The 20,833-nt window shown below is 41.3% G+C and overlaps 2 protein-coding genes across 3 annotated transcripts; both read left to right on the forward strand.

Moving 5' to 3' along the window:
* Positions 1–573: 573 nt before the first annotated feature.
* On the forward strand, positions 574–6,978 carry LOC307266681 (uncharacterized protein). Its single transcript, XM_080048758.1, has 7 exons — positions 574–730; positions 2,125–2,327; positions 3,196–3,297; positions 3,529–3,624; positions 3,760–3,870; positions 4,128–4,251; positions 4,676–6,978. The coding sequence occupies exons 1-7, from the start codon at positions 703–705 to the stop codon at positions 6,664–6,666; spliced, it is 2,655 nt and encodes an 884-aa protein (XP_079904884.1). The 5' UTR covers positions 574–702; the 3' UTR covers positions 6,667–6,978.
* A 1,579-nt stretch (positions 6,979–8,557) lies between these two features.
* Positions 8,558–20,777, forward strand: wdr45b (WD repeat domain 45B). Of its 2 annotated transcripts, none has more exons than XM_080049701.1 (10): positions 8,558–8,713; positions 9,803–9,877; positions 11,223–11,324; positions 14,976–15,063; positions 15,406–15,500; positions 16,081–16,271; positions 16,402–16,487; positions 17,786–17,905; positions 18,084–18,205; positions 18,712–20,777. In XM_080049701.1, the coding sequence occupies exons 1-10, from the start codon at positions 8,647–8,649 to the stop codon at positions 18,816–18,818; spliced, it is 1,053 nt and encodes a 350-aa protein (XP_079905827.1). In that variant the 5' UTR covers positions 8,558–8,646; the 3' UTR covers positions 18,819–20,777. The 2 variants fall into 2 exon arrangements, with proteins under 2 accessions (XP_079905827.1, XP_079905828.1); XM_080049702.1 differs by having other exon boundaries at positions 17,786–17,887.
* Positions 20,778–20,833: the final 56 nt, after the last annotated feature.

The raw sequence follows: 20,833 nt of genomic DNA on the forward strand, positions 1-20,833 counted from the left end.
AGTCACTTGAGACATTTGAAAACGGAATTTAAACATTTTGTTGACAACATTCAGTCAAATGCAAATACTGTGGTTCTGGATGTGCATAATCGTCTTAAATAAATTTCCATCGGGTCACAAGCCTCGGGTAGTTAGGATTCAGAGGACACGTTTTTTTTTTTTTTTTTTTTTACAAATATACATATTAGGCAAAAAAAATTGCAATGTTTATGGATGAGAGGAATAAATAAGAATCCTACATAATTTTTTTATTTTTATTATTAATAACAAAGTGCAAACAATTTAGAATTGGATCAAGACATAGATGTAGGCCTACACCATAAAATAAATAAGTCCAATACCCAACAAGTTTGTACATGTAAATTGGCTTATACCAGGTTTATATATTATATAGGTTCGCACTGCCAGACCATACTATATTGAATATAAAATAAAGAGATTTTTATAAAATGATGTGACGGAGAAAGAGGAGGACCAAAAACTAAGCAAAACTGCGGAACCATTCATACATACCCCGCTTCCTCCCGTCGGACTGTTGTTACAGACGGAACGTAATGCAACTGTTGACGCCGTTGACGCACAAAGATCGCCTGAGTGACTTCAGCTTGTAGCTACAACCACCATAAATAAATTATTTGGACTTTGATCAAGCGGCAGACTATATTCTCCTTCACTGTAATGTGGTTGCAGTGAACACGCATAATGGACGGAGGTATTTCAGAGTTACCCGGTGAGTACAGACCGTTACACACACATTTGTTTAGCTAGGCCGCGACGCAGCCCGCGCGCGGGAATAGCACTGCTAACTTTGTCAGGAAATAACCTTTTATTTAATACATTTTACTTCATGACCTATTTAAATTGAGTTTAAATTACCCCTGGCATCCCTTAGTTCACTTTGCCGTGGAAACAGGTGGCTAGGTTAAGGGTTTTGCGTTTATTAACTGTCAGTTTGGGTATACGTGCTAAGGCTAGGTGACAGGTTGTGCTAGCGTGGCTAACGTTAGCCAAACCAGCTGTAGTTTTTAATGATTTGTCTGCTTTAAAAAGAACCACAACAACCCTCTCTGTCACTTCAATATATTATTAAGGTGGGTGTGTTTGATCATTTATATTTACTATGCGTGTCTGGCACATTTATATATATGTATATCCCTATATCCCCGTGTCAAAATGTACTTGTCATTCTTCAACGTAAGTAGTCACATCCGCCTCAAACTGAACTTGGCGTGTAAGTTAGTTCCGAATGAAAAAAAATAAGATTATTACATTAATTTAGGCTAACGTTTTGTCATCAGTTTATAGCAAACGTTTTGCTAATGCGGTCACATTTTGAGGGGTTAAACTGTGACCTGTGTAGGGTGCATTGATCACCCGTTTATACCGTCACTGAGCCAACGTCATTTACCATCAGGTTTAATGGAGGTTTAACGTAGCGTTCATCCAAACAACATTAATGACAGTGTATTGTTTTGTTTCTTTATATGTCCTCATTAGTCATTATACAGATATACAGATAGTTGTTGGTTTTTAAGATTCCTTTCCATGGATCCTGCAGACACTTTAAGTCTTAAAAGGCATTGAATTAATTCATCTCAAAGTAAGGCCTTTACTGCTATTTAAATGTTTTGTGTTTTATCTGGGAAGTATAATTTTCACAATGTTCTTTTTTGATTTAGCAATTTCTCTGTAAAAAATGTTTTCAATTGGAAAATCACACAGATCAGCTGGGCGACATTAGGGCCTCTTGGTGACTTATGTGACACTTTAAAAAAGCAAATATTTACTTGTGATATCATTAAAAAAAATAACAACGTTATTCCAAGTGGCATTTGAACTATTTTAAATCTTGCTCGCCTTAAACCAGAAGAACCCCATGTTTCACAAACCCAGTGAAATGGCAATGAAGGGCCTTTATTTGTGGTCTTACTCCTAACATCTTTGAAAACTGATTTGAATAAACGGTCTGAGCCTCTTCCCCCCACCCCCCCAAGAATGACATGGAATTCCATGCTATATATATCATGTATACAATGGTGTGTTCTTAATCCATTAAACATTTTAATAAGCCTTTATTCACTCCTTTTATAGCCTTTTTTTAAAGCTATCTTTCTATGATTGCAGCTCCCTCTTCCCCTCTCCCCTCCCTGCGTCTCCTGGTCCCCCCGATCCGCCTGGTGTCTGCAGCCATCTGGCAGACCGTGGAGCAGAAGATAGTGTTGGACTATGGGCTGCTGGAGGAGTTTGTCTTTATGATCACAGAGATAGTTCCTCAGCTGCTCTCCACACGGCAACGCGCTGAACTCATTCTGGGGCTCAGAGCACGGGTGAGCAAGTCTCCAAGTTCTTGTTTCTCAAAACCACTGAGAATTGAAAGTACGATTGTTGTGGGGATAATGCAATCTGCAGCTGATGTCTCTGGTCTCATAGGCTGTTTTTCAACATTGTAGTGCTTTCATTCACCACTGATTATGAAGCCGTAGCTATCAGTGCTTGTGATTTTAGAGTTTCCTAGACCCAAGCTGTAGAGAGTAACTTGCAATAACACTCCAAGGCTGTTGTTACAACAAGAGTGACGTCACCTAAAGGCTGACAGTGTTAAACACTTTTAAAATGCAATTGATTTACTCAAAGGGGAAATATGGTGGACTGGATTCAAGAGTGAAAACAAGCCTTTCATTGGGCTTTGATCCCTCCAGTGTAAAGCCCTTCAGACTGTACATGCTTAATAGCAGGCCAATATTGCTTTTGCAATGTGATGTAAACATAGTGGAAGGAACAGAGAGTTTTTATTGGGAATTTGGTAAGATCATCACACTTTCTCACCATCATTTCCTTTTATCTTTTCAAAATCTTCTCCCTGTAATTTTTCAGTGCACACTGTTTTGATTTCACCCCACATTAACTAGAAGCCTCTGCTTTTTTGCAAGGCCTTATGTTTGTGACAGCAGTGTACCTCTGTCTTGTACAAATGTCAACCAGGAGGTCATCACATATCCACTGCTTTTATTTATTTCGACGAAAGAGAATGTGTGCCCGGGCTCTGTATAAGTGAAGTATTCATGGTTTTATGTTCTATGTGACAGGTTCACTTATCAGATAAATGTGTGGGCACTTGGCAGACTGTTATTTAGAGGCAGTGTGCAGCTTTGGTCTGTGTACTGTTGTTAAATTGGTGCCGTCTTGTGATTGTAGCTGATCCTGGAACTGTGTCGCTCCGAAGACACTGCTGTGCAGCATGTTATTCAGCCACATCTCGACCGAATGCAGAACCTCAGATCTCTGTGGAAAGTGGAGGTTAGTCCAAACCAATTGTCATCATGACATCTCTCAGAAGCTTTTTATGGTTGGGCTTACATTTGCTTACACCACTGCTGTTTTTTACAGTACAGATCAAAGTGTTTTGATGCGATGATGTCACCTGCTATTATTCTAAATAAATAAAAAAGGTTACAGTGCACATGATATTTTGGCATTATAATACTGCAAATTGACATCTGCCGTCATTGTAACCATGTGTTATCGCAGACAGAGAACGAAGAACCAGACGAATCTGACTCGCATTTCCTGGGCCTTGTCCAAAATCTGATGAGAGATCCCGAAGAGAGAAGAAACTTTTTCCAGGTAAGTTTTGGTTGTTTGAAAGGTGATTGCAAAAGTTTTCTAGCCTTTTTTTATTTTATTTTATTTTAGCTCTGAATTCATGTTTCATATGGACAGCTGCTGTATTTGACTTTTCTGTATTTCCTTGTGTTCCAGGAGGTCTTCCCAGGAGACTTTGGCCCCACATACGACAAAGCAATCCAGACCCTGATGTGGCTCTTTCTGTCTAGACTCGAAAAGCTTCTTCCCACCCAAACTCTCCAACAGGTCAACTTCAATATCAATTCAACCATATGTGTGTTCTATACCTCGACACACAGAAGACTGACATTTTGATTTACAGAGCAGTTTAACCAAGTAGTATTTAAAATTGGATACTGTTTAAATAGTTATAAATCCTATAACATAGATGTTCATTGCTGATGGTAGTTTGTTAGCTGTATCTTAGATGTTTATAAATCAGCTAACTTTAGAACAATGCAATATTTGTTGCCTCACATTAGTTTTGATTGTGTCTTTGTCAGATTGCATCCCAGCTTGGGGACACCTCATCTGTTTTAAGTGAATGCATGGAGACGTTTGGTCAACATCAGCTGCTCAAATCCTTACTGGACAATCAGAAAGACCTCAGCCAGCTCGACGACATAGGTGAGCTCCTTACAATGTCAATCACCTATTAACAGAACAGTAGACTGGGCTTAAAGTACCACAGTGTGATGCCGGTTTGCCTGTGTTAACCAGTTACTGTCATGTTGAAATCTTCCTGTCAGTATCTATTGTGTGTGTGCGCAAAAAAAAAAAAAATCCAGTGATAATACATAGCCTAGGCTCTGTAAACGGGCATGTTGCTAGCTACGGTGGGCCCTTAAGTTGACATGCTCTTTTATTAACAGAGCCTAGGCTGTGTATTAACACAGTACGGACAGGTAGCGAATCATGAGGAGATATTCACTGATCACAAAAAAGTGACTTGACAAAAAGTGATTTGACAAGAAGAATTCTTCAGAATCGCTGACACACCCATCATAACTGCCTTAAGTAATCTGAGTCTTGTGATCTCCTCTCTTTGCAGACTCTTACATGGTTGACAGCGGCATCCTATCGGCCCTGTGTCTGCCCGCTGTGGAAAGAGTGGTTATCGTCAACGACCAATCGGGAGCGGACGCACAGAGCGGCCTGGTCTACACGGTCTGCACAGAGATGGAGGTGGAGTCTGAGAACAAAGAGGTGTTTGTGGGCGGAGCTGAGAACTCTGCACGCGGTGTGCAGACCCAGTGGTTTGGTGTCGGCGAAGAGGGGAAAGCAGAAACTGACCGTGTGGTTGATACAGTGGAAGGAGCTGAGGCCAGTGAGAGTGAAATGGCAGAGGAACACCACGAGGGCCAATCAGAAACGCTCATTATCGGAGAGGACGGTCATGTGACGGTGCTGGACGAACCAGACAAAACGCCCAAAAGACGCGGGAGGAAGAAGAAACGACCCGCAGAGGGCGACCTTGAAGCACAAGGTAGAAGGGACAAAGAAGAAGATCCGGACTGGGAACGACCCGTGCGGAAGAACCGCGGGCTCAAGATGAACAGCTACCTATCACAGTGGAAGAAATCTGGAAAGACGCAGGGCAACAACAACAACACCACCGCCGCTAACAACACCACCGGCAACAGCAGCGCTAAAAAGGTGGCCGGAGCCCAAGTTTCACCCAAAAGCGTAGGCTTGAACGAGAGAACGTGCAAAGTTTGCAAAAAGGTGTTGAGCAGCGTCAAGTTCTTGGAGCGTCACATGACTCGGCACCCGCCTGTTTCCTGTCCCGTGTGTAAAAAGTGTTTGAAGAGCACGTATTCCTTGCAGCAACACAAATGTCCAAAAGCAAAGGCTGAGGAGCCGGCAGGAGATACGGTTGAACAATCGTCCAGCGATGCGCTTCCAGAGACCGATGACGCCCAGCCATTGGACAACGCAGACAAGGACCCACAGTCCCTCATCCCCGAAATCGATGTAGACGGCCCACCGTTCAACTGTCCTCACTGCAGTGCGGAGTTCAAGTGCAGACAAACTTTCCGGTTCCATTTGAGGAACATCTGCTACAACGAGCAGCAGGTGGATCCCGAGAAGGCAGAGGACGAGAAGCATTGTTTTCCGTGCGAGGAATGCGACAAGGCGTTCAAGTACAAATCCACCTTAGATTCCCACAAACAAACTCACAACCCGCTATACTGCCAGGTGTGCATGAAACTGGTACGCGACTCGGAGGCGTTGACGCTGCACAAAGAATCACACACTCAGTTTCAGTGTAACCAGTGCGAGGACAGCTTCCCCGTGTTCAAGAGCCTGCACAAGCACTACATCGACGTGCACAACCCTCCCGAGCCCTACACCTGTACCCACTGCCAGACCACCTTCGCCAGTCTCAAGCGCTTCATCAGGCACGAGTGGAAACACACGGGGTACCAGCCGTTTCAGTGCACCTACTGCGACAAAAGATTCCGCTCGTTCTCCGACCTGGTGGAGCACCACAAAAAACACACCAAGGCCTATCCCTTCCTCTGCTGGGAATGCGGCAAGAAGTTCAGGCACGGCGTGACGTTAACAAGGCACGTGGAGCGCGTGCATCACTCCGGAGAGCCTGTGACCGAGAAACCCACGCCCACCTTCACCTGCGCGCAGTGTGGAAAGACCTTCACCTCCAGGAGATGCCTTCTCAAACATGACAATTTCCACCACAAGGGGCTGCGCTTCCCGTGCCAACACTGTGGGAAGGGATTCTTTGGCAAAGATGCTTTGGTGAGGCACACTTTGATTCACACCGGCGAAAGGCCTTTCAAGTGTGATGACTGTGATAAGTCTTTTAGATCCTCAGCAGAGTTGAAGATACACAGGCGGTACCACACCGGGGAGAGACCGTATAAATGCAGCATCTGTGAGAAAGGTTTTGTCCAGTCCTGCTTTCTCACCTTACACATGCGGACCCATACAGGAGAGAGGCCATATGTTTGTGCAGTATGTAGCAAGGGCTTTTCAAGCTTGCATGGCTTAAAAAGGCACAGGAGACTTGTTCATGCGTAGTTTATGTTAAAATAATACTAATTCCCATAGGGCTTTTTTTGATATTCCCCTGTTGAAGGTCAGCATCAGCTGTAGAACAGAACTTGAGTAACTATTGAGAGAATGGACTTGCTCAACACTTCAGCAGTGTGTGTGGATGCGTTTTCTGTTGAAGGATAATTTCCTTAAAATGCCCAATCGCTGTCCGTCTGGCTGCTTGAATCTCTAGCAACTGTGTAATTGTATAGTGCATTATAAAAATGTAACATTGTATTTTTTACAGAATTGTTTGCTGTAGTTCTACATAAGATTTGTATGTATAAAAGATATAAACCTTGGTTCCTTTGGGAAATAATTTTTTTTCTTGAATAAATTGAACATTTCATTCTAAGTGTCATTTGAGTCACTCGAAATTGAGGATATTCACAGGTTTTTGAATATTGCTTGCATATGGTTTGCTTTTGACAGCATTTTGGGGCTGGATAAAATGCACGGAGGGAGCATTTCTTGTTTCTTTTTAGGATATGGCTACCAAATATACTGTTGAATGGGAAGTGAATGAGATGGTAGTTGAATGTTGAATCCTGTGTATTAAATGTTGATGAACCATTTTTTTTCAACAAAATTGTTATTGGAAAAGCTGCCATTGCTCCATGACTAGAAAGCAACCATGGTTGTTTAGTGTCACTGGCTTTCCATGTGTTAATACAGCCTACAGACATCCTCCCTACGTTACAGATGGCATATATGAATACACATTTAGTAAAACATGCAAACCTTGATATTCAAACAATTTTTAAACATAAGATGGTGTATATTGTATAAGCTAAACACACCTTTTAATGAATTTGTTTCTTTTTGTGCAGATTTGTAAAGAATATTTGGTCAATCCCGCAAATATATATAGATGTATAATAAAGGCGACCACAAGGGGGCATCCCAAGACTGCATTATGTATACGAATCATTCAAGTGATGATCAACCAATAACCTGGGTATATTCATACTTCTTTAAAGTTGCAACACCAAATCATTAATACTGGGTTAATTAAAAGCTACATTAACTGAATAATGCCAAAGTAAACGTTTAGAATATAAACAATCATTGTTCAAAAATAAATTCATGAGTTTTGATTTGCACAACCAACAAATTTGATATACCGAAGGTTCAGCCCAGGATGTAAGGGCAATCTGGCTGCCACGTAAATCCTCCCCATTGATTACCAGTTTGGATTCGGCTGATGTGGTTTACCAGGCGGGTGTCCCTTTGCGCCCTGCACTCGGCGGAGCGGCCAGGACTTTGTTAGGAGCTGGGTCGGTAAAGTGTTAGGAATTGGTCGGAATTGGTCGAATGTGTTAGGACTTGTTCGGACTTCGTTAGCAGTCCAGTCACCGGAGGTTGCGGCCAACCTCCCAACAACCTAAAAATGTTCACCCCAGATGGGACTCGAACCCACAATCCCTGGCTTAGGAGGCCAGTGCCTTATCCATTAGGCCACTGGGGCTACGTAAACTACCGCTGTAGCCTATTTCAATATAAAGTAAACATAGTATTATAAAAGGCGTATGTTTCCCTATATTTTGTTACTACTCAAATTAAACTGGATATATTTCTTGTATGGAGGCCTCACTGATTGTACTGCACGTGACTGACTATCTCCGGTTCAAATGAGTGATCGAATCATTGCTTGCTGATTAAAACCTCGTTTGATCAGCGCCTGTCTCATATGTGTTTACTTTGAATTTAAACCATTAGTGAATGTAATACGAATCATTTTAGACGTTAACTGTTTGCTCCAATACGTTAACGAAGTTTTTTGAGAACTCCCTCTGATCTCGAATAGGCTAGTGACAGCTCTCTCTCCAAGCAGGAACCAGCCTCAGTTGTTTTCCTTCTCTCTGCCCATCAGACTCCGAAGGAATGGTAGCTGGTTAGCTCTTCAGGCAGCAGCTTTTTGGATTAACTTGTTAACGTTATTTAGCATTTGAAATCGCCATAATAATGAATTTACTACCGTCTAATCCTCACGGGAATGGTCTCCTATATGCCGGATTTAACCAGGACAATGGTAAGGAGCTGCGCTGTCATGTTTTTTTTCTTCTTCTCCCAAATAGATATTGGCATCGTCGTGGATGCTAAGCTAATGTTGCTAAACGATTTCCTCCCAGAGTATACATTAACCAGAATACTCTCCAACAACAACAACAGCTTTACCTTCCCCATGCTTGAAATACGCGATATTACTACAGCGCCCTTTGCACTGCATGAACGTTTACTTAAAACAACGAACTTAAAAGTACTGTTAGCTTTAGCTATATATCTAACTAGCCGGCTAATGCTAACCTAAACTTAGCTATTTTTGTTGACTTCATACACGAACTTCAGCTCACCAGCTTATGTCAGGTTAGTGTGAAAATGGTAACTGAGTTAAAACTAAACATGTGGTGTCAGTTAAAGTACGAAAATAACAAACGTGTGTACGCAGTTATCTGTATTTAGATGAACTTCTAACGTTAGCTTAATTTCCATCGACTATTGTACGAGCCGCGCTAAAGCTGAAAAACCGTAAGCGATAGCTAATTTATTTTGAAGTTTTTGTGCTACTGGCTTTAATTAGGCTGCCAGGTTTCGGAAGTAAATATACATTATACATAATACGTGGTACCACTTAGCGATGCTACATATTCTTCGCTCGCCTGAGCCTCCCACACACACCTACATATGCCGTAAAGTCGAAGTATTCCTTATCCAACATTAATTAAATTACATTTCTGGTGCCAACGAGGTTTGCCAGAACTGAGGGTATTGGTAGGACGTTATGAAGTTAAAGTGGCCTCATATGACCCCTTGAAGAACGATGGCACTCAACATCACTGCCATCATGTGTGTGCCAGTTTTATAAGATTTCCTCCAGAGGTTAATCATTTGTCCCATGTTCTGTGTCAGCTATATGTGTTGTTCATGGCTGCTCTTTCATCACTGCACTAGGCCAGTTAATCCAACTAGAACGAGTTCCTTGGTGTCATGGGGTGTCACTGCTGTAAAAGACAATGTTATTAATCTGATTCCATTTGAAAGACGTTGGTGAAAAGCCCCTATATGTTGGCTTGAGTTGGTGATCGATAATGTCTTATTTCATCTTGGTTTGTCTCTGCAGGATGCTTTGCCTGTGGGATGGAGAATGGATTTCGTGTGTACAACACAGATCCTCTTAAGGAGAAGGAGAAACAAGGTAGCAAACTCTGTAGGCTACACACTAACATTTTTGAATAATAATACATATTATATAATCTACATAAAGACATACAGTCTGCCCAATTGCAACATATTGGCTAAAGGGATTATTATTGCTAAGAAGGTACATTTTTTGTGAAATGAAAATGTGTTAGCGGCTGAATTAGTCAGTTTCACTCACCACAATTTATCTTTGCTATTGGTAGCTGCTTTTGGTTTAAGCCTGTTTGAGGAAAAGCAAATACTACTACGTATTTTAATATACTACGTTATATTATTGATATTATTTTAATTTACCAAGGTGTTACTGCCAGTACAAGTTTAGCTCTCTATCATGCTTGGCTAATGGCTATTTGTAAATTAGCCATTCACACTATTCAAAAATAAATTGTGACGTTGATTAGCTAAATCTTTTTCCTGTATTCGCTGATATCCCCTTAGCGTGGTGAGACCAGCCTGGTCGTGCGCCAGCTTCACTTTAGATTTAATCGCACGGAACAGTCTGGACTTTCCCCATTCTCCGTCCGTTCGCAAGCTCTGATCCTTTCCATGAAGTTTAGAGAAAGTCCTGACTGATCTGTAGGAGAGAAACAAATGGGAAGCTAGCGATATCAGGCTGGTCTCGCCAAGTAAATACCATCTATTATTTAGATAAACATATAATATAATTTAGAAAACGTAAACGCATTTCACTCTTTGTATAACTACAAGCTTTTAATGGCACATTTATTATTGATAATTGACGATGCAGACAATTAAGACAATGTTCTGAAATGAACGATAGAGGAGAGCTCAGTGATTAAGAGCTCATTTGAAGTCCTTTGAGTCTTTTTCACTCATGCTAGTCAAACCAGCCAAATCTGCTGCGTCCAGAGACACAGTACTATGACAACTTCAACTCCTTCAATATGGAGGGATTTAAGAGGAAGTGACCCCACACAACATGGCTAGAAATGTGACTCGGCACATGACCCGCTCCACAGTTACTTGACTTAACAAAAATCCCTGTGCTAATCCTTGTGCAGTTCTTTGATGACAATATGTCAGGCACTTGGCAGTTCTCTTTCCTGCTGACAAAATGTATGTGTAATGTACATGGTGGGGGGCCAGTCTCAATGTGTTGAATGCAGAGAATGTTTTATCATTGTGGTCTGCTGTGTAGGGCCGAGCCTTTAGCGATGAGTAAGCACTGCAGTAGTGATTAGAAGCAGTGTGCAAAATGTTATTGGAAGTTCAGTTAACAGCCAGTCGTGATTATAAGAGTTGCATTCTTTTCTTCCAGTGATAAACATTATACATACATGTTACTAATGACATTCGCTGACAATGCATTTGACTTTCAGAGTTCATGGAGGGCGGGGTCGGCCACGTGGAGATGCTGTTTAGATGTAACTATTTAGCAATAGTGGGAGGAGGAAAGAAACCCAAGTACCCAACCAACAAAGGTATGTTCTGTCAAATAAAGTGAGTAAAGTCAATAGTTGTTGTTTTTCTTTCTGGTCCACTTTGGCAGTATTGTTTGTAGTACTGTAGCCTATGTTTAATGGTTGTAATTAAATTTTCATGGCATATGCAGGTGTTGTAAGGTCCTAAAGAGCAATACATGTAGTTTCCTCTTTTTTTTAAAGGCTGTAGAAGGTAATTTAGAAGTGTTTTATTTGAAACTTTTATTTTGCCTTCCGTAGTTCGTAATCTTGGTCAATAAATTTTTTTTTATATGATTATGGGCTGGCAGGTGGCACCACACACCTACAATCTAAAAGTAGTTCAAGAGGAACTTTGAAATGTTTGTGAAACAGTAAAAAATTTCTTCTGAGGATCAAAAATGACCTGTAACAGAAAACGAGAACGTCAGCAAAAACAACGGTATTTTTATATAGTTATTATTACCGTAATTTTCGGACTATAAGCCGTGACTTTTTCCCCATTTTTCGACCCTGTTATTACACAGCACAGTATATGTTCTGTAGCTACTAGGGATGGGCTTTAGTAATCGAGTACTCCTCGTTTCAAATGAACTCGATTGGTGGATGAGGAAAATCGTTTTTTTTTGTGTCTGTAGCCTTTAGGCTGATGCAGCCCCTATTTTAAAATGTTATATACGTGTACAAAAACGGATAAAATAAAGTTTAACAAAATTAAATATTTTGATGCAAGTGCCACAAACTGAGCGTTGTGTCAAACATCAACTGCAAATAACTGCCACCTCCATGCCACAGCAGCGCAGCCTGTGTTCTTCACGGCACCGCAGAGCTGAACACGGTCTCTCCTTCCTCCAGAACATTTTCAGGAATATAACTGTCCAATTATTTCAAAGCAGATGATAAAGTTACGTTTATAAAAAGGGGAGATGACACCTGTTACTCTCAGTTAGTAATCCTTTCCTCTTCACACTATACACCTCAGACTTCCAGTACAACTCTGAGGCTTGTCACTTACAGAAGTTCTCAGACGACACTGCGGTTGTGGGGTGTATCAGTGGTGGAGAGGAGACAGAATACAGGCAGCTGGTGGATAACTTTGTTGCATGGAGTGGGAAGAACAACCTGGTTTTAAATGTCACAAAGACCAAGGAAATGGTGGTGGACTTTAGGAGGGCCAGTCCTGAGCTAAGCACCATCTCTATCCTTGGGGATAAGGTGCAGGTGGTGGAGTCCTATAAATACTTGGGGGTTCACATGAACAATAAACTGGACTGGAAGCAACACACAGAGGCTGTCTACAAAAAGGGCCAGAGTAGACTCTACTTTTTGAGGAAGCTTAGGTCTTTTAATGTGTGTAACAAAATGTTGGCCATGTTTTATCAGTCTGTTGTGGCAAGTGCCATTTTCTTTGCGGCCATCTCCTGGGGCAGCGGCATCAGGGCTTGTGACTCTAAAAAGCTCAACAAGCTGATCAGGAGGGCTGGCTCTGTGCTGGGTACTGCTGTGGAGCCCCTGGAGGTGGTGATGGGGAGAAGGATGGTACAGAAGCTGCTGAACATTATGGACAATAACATGCATCCCTTACACAGTCTTGTGTGTAAACAGAGGAGTGTTTTTAGTGGGAGGCTACGGCGGCTAAGCTGCAAAAATAATAGATACAAAAACACTTTTTTACCTACTGCAATTGCACTTTATAATGACTCCCCTTTCAGTAAGGACAGAGGACATTTGAACTTTTAAACTTTAGCCTGCGCTGCATATTTTGCATTTTTTGCACATGTATAATTGCACACTTGATTGCTTTTTCTTTTAGCATAATTTTTGTTTTTTATCATATCATATGCACTGGCAGAGCTAGTATTTGTGTACTGTTATATACGAGTAACAGTTACTTATGCACTTATGCACAGAGACTATCCATACCACTTTCTCATCTTGGCTATGTATGTATGCTCATGTTTGGGTGGGGATAGGCCTATATGTGCTGTGTTGTGTTCTGTGTATGCTGGCTGCTGTAGCATCTGAATTTCCCTGCTGGGATGAATAAAGTATATCTTATCTTATCTTATCTTAATGAGTAGACTCCAGGTGAGCATGCAAGGTGCTCACCTGGAATCAATTGATCCTCGAGGAATGCAAGCGATCACACGAGTAGCGAAAACACTCGTGCCCATCCCTAGTAGCTACTATTGCACTAAATGGTAACACTTGAATACGTTATGCAAATATGCAACTTGTTTGTTGAAATGTTAATAAATGGGAGCTTCCTCAAGTAGCCATCTCTTTCCCGACAATCTCCTCTGTGCACAAACTCTTACATATGGTAATTAAACATTATAACGCCTGCGGCTTATAGTCCAGTGCGGCTTATAGTGCGGAAAATACGGTAATGCCTTTGCAAGGGTCCAATTTTTTCTGGGAACTTCGACAAAGCTATTTACTGCTGGGCAGGCAGACCAATACATCTTGTGTTTATGAACGGTACTAAAACAAAGTTTACTTTGCTTCAGCATTGTCATATTACCGTTATTAATCTTACCTAGTCACATATAAAGACTAGGGCTGTCAAGCGATTAAAAAAAATTATCTAATTAATTACAGGCTCTGTGATTAATTAATCTAAATTAATCGCATATTTTTATGACACTTTTATACCTGTTTATAAACAGCTGTATAGCCTGCTACAGTTTGTTTCTCTCTCTCTCTCTGTCTCTCGTAACTTCTGTCTCCACAACAGACAGCGCTGCACTGCCACAGATGCCTATGCCGATTCATTCACCATCGTCGTAGCCTACTCATAGGCAAAAATATTCACACACACACACACACACACACACATACACATACACACACACGGGGCGGGTGTCCGTTTACGCGGGAGGCGAGACAGCTAGCAAACAAAATTGAGACACGGAGGAAAATTGAGAGATACTTTTGAACCTACATTGTTGCACCCACTAAATCAATAATGCACAGAAACTGCGGAGAATAAAGTAAGATGTCTTCCTACCTTCATGCTTATTTGCCCGAAGCATCCCATAAACTGTCCATAGAGCCCTCGGCCCCGCCCGTTCCCCTGCTTCTCTCTTTACTTTTCTCCCTTTCACCCGTGCGGGCTGTGTATGCAAGCTACAGGTGCAGCTGCGCACCACTTTTGCACCGGGTCAAAGGGCATTATAGAAGTGCGATTAATCTGCGTTAATTTTTTTTAATCACGTTAATTTTTCTGTGATTAATTAATCGAAATTAACGCGTTAATTTGACAGCCCTAATAAAGGCATAACATAGATAAATGCCCGCGCCGCCGGTCCACACTAGCAAAGATTTTTGGGACAGCAGGCGCTGGCGTCGTAGAAACACTATCTTTTGTTGAAAGGGGGCACTAGAATCAACAAAATCTGAAAGCTCCTTGTAGCTACTTTAAATGAATAAATACTTTTTCATAAGTTCATGCCGCTCATGCAGGTCGTGTTGATTTTAATTATTTCATCAGGGATTGTTGTTATGTAACGTACTTGGAAAAATGTGATAAAATTAATAAATGAGAGTGACACAGCTATTAAATTGCGTTTTACAGTATTTGGTATTAAACGGGTCTGCAGAAATGTTTGTTTGTTTGCCTATTTCCGTCACGTGAATGTTGAATATTCCTCTTGTGTTTTGCCACTGTAGTGATGATCTGGGATGACCTGAAGAAGAAGACAGTCATTGAGATTGAGTTCTCAACAGAAGTCAAAGCAGTGAAGCTTCGGCGTGACAGGTACAACAACAAAAAGAAAACTCTTCTGATATTTTCTCAGTGGTTTCATTGACTGTGAGTGTTGTTAAATACATGTTGTGTAATGAGTGAGTAGGTGGGAGGTTCCTTTTCGGGCACCACCAGATATCTTGTTTGTCAGGTATCACTGCCAACAAAAGTGTTTCTCAATGTAACCACACAGCATTACTGTGCTAATGAGAATGTTACGTTGAGCTTGGTATGTAATAAGTCTCAAATTGATTCATTTTCAGTCAAGTGTCAGATTGTGAATGCTATTGGAGTAGATTTTGACAGTAGGTTTAAATGTTGGCTTCTGTGTTGCTTCTCCTTTTTGTTTCTCAGGATTGTGGTGGTCCTGGACTCAATGATCAAAGTCTTCACCTTTACACACAATCCCCATCAGCTGCATGTGTTTGAGACATGCTACAACCCCAAAGGTACAGTGTAGTGTGTATATCCATATATGATATTAAAGCTGGGTGTCTCGAAAAGCTTTTACAAAAATCTGATTTAAAAATAAATGTTCATAAATATTATAAAACGTTATTTATCTAGACCGTTTGACAGGACCATGTGGGCGTTGCCGTATCAGACAGTCTCCATGCCAACAGTCATTACTTTTTTATAGAATGTTCGGAGGGAGATTGGTTGAAAATATATTGTGTAATAAGAACCAGAGCATAGCCTGTCTCATCTAAACCAAATTCCCATGAAGTTGATCAAACTTAAACAACACTATCTTTCATTTGGACTGAAAAATATGCATACCCCTTTTCAGATGCTAACTGTCATGCAACTCACTCCCCAATTTTTACCTAGTTAGAAGGATTTTTTGGATTTGGGTTTACAGGGGCAAGTAGTCAATTTGTTTAATACATTTCCAAAGCGTAACATTCAATGGTGCAAACAAGTCATGGGTTGCAAAGCCATGACTTGAAACACATGAAACACAAGTTGTTCCCATATACATTATAACCTGCTTTTTTCCTTCTCTCTCTCTCCACTTGTTCTCCTCAGGTCTGTGTGTGCTGTGTCCCAACAGTAACAACTCTCTGTTGGCGTTCCCTGGGACTCACTCGGGCCATGTTCAGATAGTGGACCTGGCTAACACTGAGAAGCCTCCAGTTGATATCCCAGCCCACGAAGGGGCGCTGTGCTGCATCGCTCTCAATCTGCAGGGAACCAGAATAGCTACGGCTTCAGAGAAAGTAAGCCAGGCACAGTGAGGTCAACTGACTCACTAATGGCCATTGCAAGTTGTAAGATGTCTTCTTCAGTTCTTGTGTCGTTTCATTTTTTTCCCGTTGCTGATAATATCCCCGTTGTGTTTTTCCTCAGGGCACTCTGATTAGAATTTTCGACACATCTGCAGGTCAGCTCATCCAGGAGCTAAGACGAGGCTCCCAGACAGCTAACATTTACTGGTAAGCATGGGTTTAAGTTGAGTCAAGTTATGTTTATTAGTCAAATTACACAAGGCACATTGACATTCGTCTTTTCGCATATCCTTCTCAAGTTACACAACACTTCGGAGGGGGCCATAGTACAGCGCCACTGGAGCAGTTTGGGGTTAAGTGTCTTGCTCAAGGACACATGGTAGAGATTGTGGGCACCGTAGATTGTTTTACGACTAACATCCTTCTGTCCGGTGCTGGGATCGAACCAGCGACCTCATGGTTACTAGTTGGCCCCTCTTCCTCTGGGCATACAACCACCCTTAGAGCTACTACGAATAACTTTGTCCGTTGGCGGCCCCTTTGGAAAAAAGCGGTAGTATTTTTACGATGCAAGCTGTTTTCTAGCGCGTGCCGGTCGTGCAAGTCTCAATTGATTAGCACGCAATATAGTGTATGTCTGTATGTTGAAAGCCGTGACGGCATGGACTCTTTTCGGCTCCGTGAGAGTGGTTAGTGTCACTGCATCAACTAATACTAGTCAGTGCCACAAACACCTGATTGCAATGAGTTGATGCAGTGTCACCTAACTACTCTCACGGAGCTGAAAGATTACGTGTCCTCACAGAAAGCGAATGAACGAGAGACGGCAGTTAGTGTGGATCATGATGAGGTAATGTGTTTATGTTGTTGTAAATAATGACTATTTCAGATGAATATTGCTCATCTGATGATGGTGAAGCAAAGTAAACTTTGTGTAGTACCAACCGCTCATTCATTTAGGAGTAAACACTGCAGTCTAGTTCACTCCTGTGAAATTGTGTACACGTTGCTTGGCAACGCCCTCGCCTCCTCCCGCCCGCCTATCTCTCCCTTTTAGCTTTTCTTCATTGCATTTTCTTTTTTTTCTCTGATGGTTCAGCCCCGTTATCAGTCACTATGATGACAAATAACTGTATCAAACAAGGCTCCCGCTCCCCTTCCCTCACCTGGAGGGATAGGGGAGATTCTCAAATGACGTTGCAGCGCTACACTGAAATCTGCGACTAATACGAATATGTGACCATGCGCAAACCGAAAATCAGACTGGGTGTGCGACCAGACCAAATGCAGTAATAAAAACTATATAAAAACGTCTTTCTTTGCACTGATGGTCTCGTTTGCTGTTAAAGGCAATTTATGACTATCAGGAAACATGAGGCTGTTTTAAAGATATTTAAATGTTACTCGTAGTGGCTTTAAAGAGACAGGCTCTACATGACTGCGCTCATTAAGGCACGTATTATTTTCTTGTGGTCATTATTTCCATCTGCTCTTGTCTCTTCCAGCATAAACTTCAACCAGGATGCGTCACTCATCTGTGTGTCCAGTGACCATGGCACAGTGCACATCTTTGCTGCAGAAGACCCCAAACGGAACAAACAGTCAAGGCTAGTCTCTGCTGAAGGGTTTGAATTGTTTTTCCCCATACAACTGATGTCAAAATCTGTCTAGTGCATAATATTATAATAATCAATCCAGATCTTTAGCTAAATTAAGATATAAATACAAAAATACTTTGTTGACGTGAAGAAAGTAGTGGATTTGATGTTGTGTTCCAACCCCCTGTGTCCTTCCTCTGTGCAGTTTGGCATCAGCCAGCTTTCTCCCCAAATACTTCAGCTCCAAGTGGAGCTTCTCCAAGTTCCAGGTCCCCTCAGGGTCCCCCTGTGTGTGTGCCTTCGGAACGGAGCCCAATGCAGTCATAGGTGGGTGCTGTCTTCATGTGCTCAGTCTCAGGGTGTATATGATTTAAAATGCATTATCGCCATGTTTTTAATCAGACAATCAACAACATATGAACAAATCCTTCTGCATAACCTTCAGAATAGTGCAAAGAATGATTATGGAAAGGTAAGTCGATGAAAGTGCTTAAGAAATTGAGATGGCTGGTTTTAATCAATCTCCTTAGTGTGTATGAATGGTAGACTTAAGTTCCCATAAAATAAATTCTCCTGCCAAGTCAAGAAGACCAACTGCAATTGCATGTTTCAGCCCCTTTGTCTGGTGTGGAAAAAATGGAAGCCGATGTTGCAAATGAGAATATGTATCAATGAGTAGAAAAAACAAAAACATGATTCCACTATAGGCAAGATTGGACAGATGGATCAATGTTAATCCTTAGTCGGGCACAGCTCTACTGTGCAGAATGAGAGTCACTTCTTTCTGTGTCTGGCCTGACTTTGCTGACTCCCCTCTCACTCTCTCCTCTCAGCCATTTGTGCTGACGGCAGCTACTACAAGTTCCTGTTCAACCAGAAGGGGGAGTGTTCCCGGGACGTTTACGCCCAGTTCCTGGAGATGACCGACGACAAGATATGACCGTTGACCCTCCCCACTCTGTAGACTCAACTATATAACACACAGCCTGTTTTTAAAAAGTAGAGGATGCAAGAGAGAGCTCCCATGATGCACTTCTTCTTCCTTATCGCGACAGACTCTGTAAAAAAGAGCATCAGTTGAAGAAGACACGTGGGACAAAAGCACAGAGAAGCACAGACTCACAGCAAAAGACCAATAGGGGACGGAAGACATTTTTTTGTCCCCAGGAATCGTCTCTGGACAGAGGAGACACGGTTGCAGATTTAACTCCCAAACCAAACACCAGAGAAAAAGAGGACAAAAGAAAATTATTATTTTTCCCTTCCAATGCCGCTTTTTTTTCAAGATGTCTTCCGGGGACTTAACAGAAAGAAGAAGATGGCTATTTTTGATCACCTAGAGATAATGATTCGGATAGTTAAACGGATTGAAAACCGACTTGAGATTTTTGTCAACTAACACCACCACCTAACCTAATTATAGGGAGTGCCTCGAGACTGGAGAGAGAATCTATTTGCGTGCATATATAATTGTCGTCAAATATATATACATAATGTGTGTTTTGTGTATATATACCAATGTACCATATTGGGTGTTTGCGGGGCCGGATCAGAAGACTTATCCTACTTTGTGAAGCGTCACCTTAGTATTACTAGAACTTCTTTATATTCACTGTATAAACACACAACGCGCCAGACTGAATTTCGAACGTCTAAGAACTGTACAGAATAGTATCCGAGAAAAAAAAAATGTAACTGTTATTTTTGTTTCATTTTGTTCCTTTTCTTTTTCATACGTGCAATATATGTTTTCCCTAATTCTTTTGTTGAGTTTTTTTTTCTACCTGACTGAGAAAGCTTAAAGAAAATAGTCTGCCATTTATGAGGAAATGTGGTTATTGTGATTGATAACACTCATGTCTGTATGCTAAATATGAAGGTACCGCCGGCAGTTTCTTAGCTTAGCATTGATACTGCAGTTCGTCTGGGTTCCATACAAAGGTAACAAAACCTGCCCAGAAACACATTTTAAAGTTCACTGATTATTAACATATTGGATCACTGTCTAGTCTCTCGGAAAAAAAAGTGTAAAAAAGTCAAATTTGAAGTTCCAGAATATTATTTTGCCGTGGGACGTTCTTGTTTTGTTTTCACCTTGATTTTTAACACTGTATTGGTTTAAACTGGACAGAGCCACGCCCAACACTTTCCATCTGTTTACCGTCTTTATGCTAAGCTAACTGCTGCTAGCTCTATATTTACCCTTCAGGCATTAGAATGATATTTATCTTTTCATGAAAAAAAGCAAATCATTGTATTTCCCAAAGTGTTTAGCTATCACTGACAGTTTGTGAAAGTGTGTGCTTAAGAGCCAAACACACACAGTTTATCTTAAATCACAAATACCTAATTTACTTCGGATAGTTTTCTTTTTCTAGTCTGCAGCCCAGACCAACTGTAAGAAATATGAAGAAAATGTTGAACTTGTTAAGACTGCACTTAATCATTGTTTAATGGTAACAAACCTAAGCCCAAATCTTCTGAAAGAATTAGGTAGGACCTTTTTGTTTAAAACCTGACAACTCGTGTGTCTGTTTTGTTTATGTCATGTATCAGCTTCCTCGTGCCCCCCAACAATTCCACTAACGCAAAATCAGGGAATCCAGTGGCCATAAACAGGACAGATGTGTTTTAATGTGGATTCACCCCCTAATGGAACATGTGTATAAGCAGTAGTAGTGTGAAATTAAATATCACCATTTTTATTATTATTTGTCATGGTCCTTGACAGCACTTGTTGATTCAGTGCAAAACCACATTTCATTTGAGTTGCTTTCTGCATCAGAATGTACAGTACAGCTTCAGGTGTCACTGACCATAGTATGGACACTGCAAAAAAGTCAACTTGTTTCTGACACACTCAGAATGATTGTAACAACCTGCATTTAAACTTGTGAATAAAAATGTAACGTCTGCTTTTACAGTTAAACTTGACGGGCTGTTTCATGCCTCACA

This window comes from Ammodytes marinus, assembly GCF_949987685.1.
Source record: "Ammodytes marinus genome assembly, chromosome: 20".
Classification (NCBI taxonomy): Eukaryota; Metazoa; Chordata; class Actinopteri; order Uranoscopiformes; family Ammodytidae; genus Ammodytes; species Ammodytes marinus.

Coding starts and splice junctions, on each gene's coding strand:
- LOC307266681 (XM_080048758.1), top strand. CDS start 703: ATGGACGGAGGTATTTCAGAGTTACCCG. Junction 731..2,124: donor AGGTATTTCAGAGTTACCCG/GTGAGTACAGAC, acceptor CTATGATTGCAG/CTCCCTCTTCCCCTCTCCCC. Junction 3,298..3,528: donor GATCTCTGTGGAAAGTGGAG/GTTAGTCCAAAC, acceptor GTGTTATCGCAG/ACAGAGAACGAAGAACCAGA.
- wdr45b (XM_080049701.1), top strand. CDS start 8,647: ATGAATTTACTACCGTCTAATCCTCACGGGAATGGTCTCCTATATGCC. Junction 8,714..9,802: donor CGGATTTAACCAGGACAATG/GTAAGGAGCTGC, acceptor TTGTCTCTGCAG/GATGCTTTGCCTGTGGGATG. Junction 16,488..17,785: donor CAGACAGCTAACATTTACTG/GTAAGCATGGGT, acceptor TGTCTCTTCCAG/CATAAACTTCAACCAGGATG.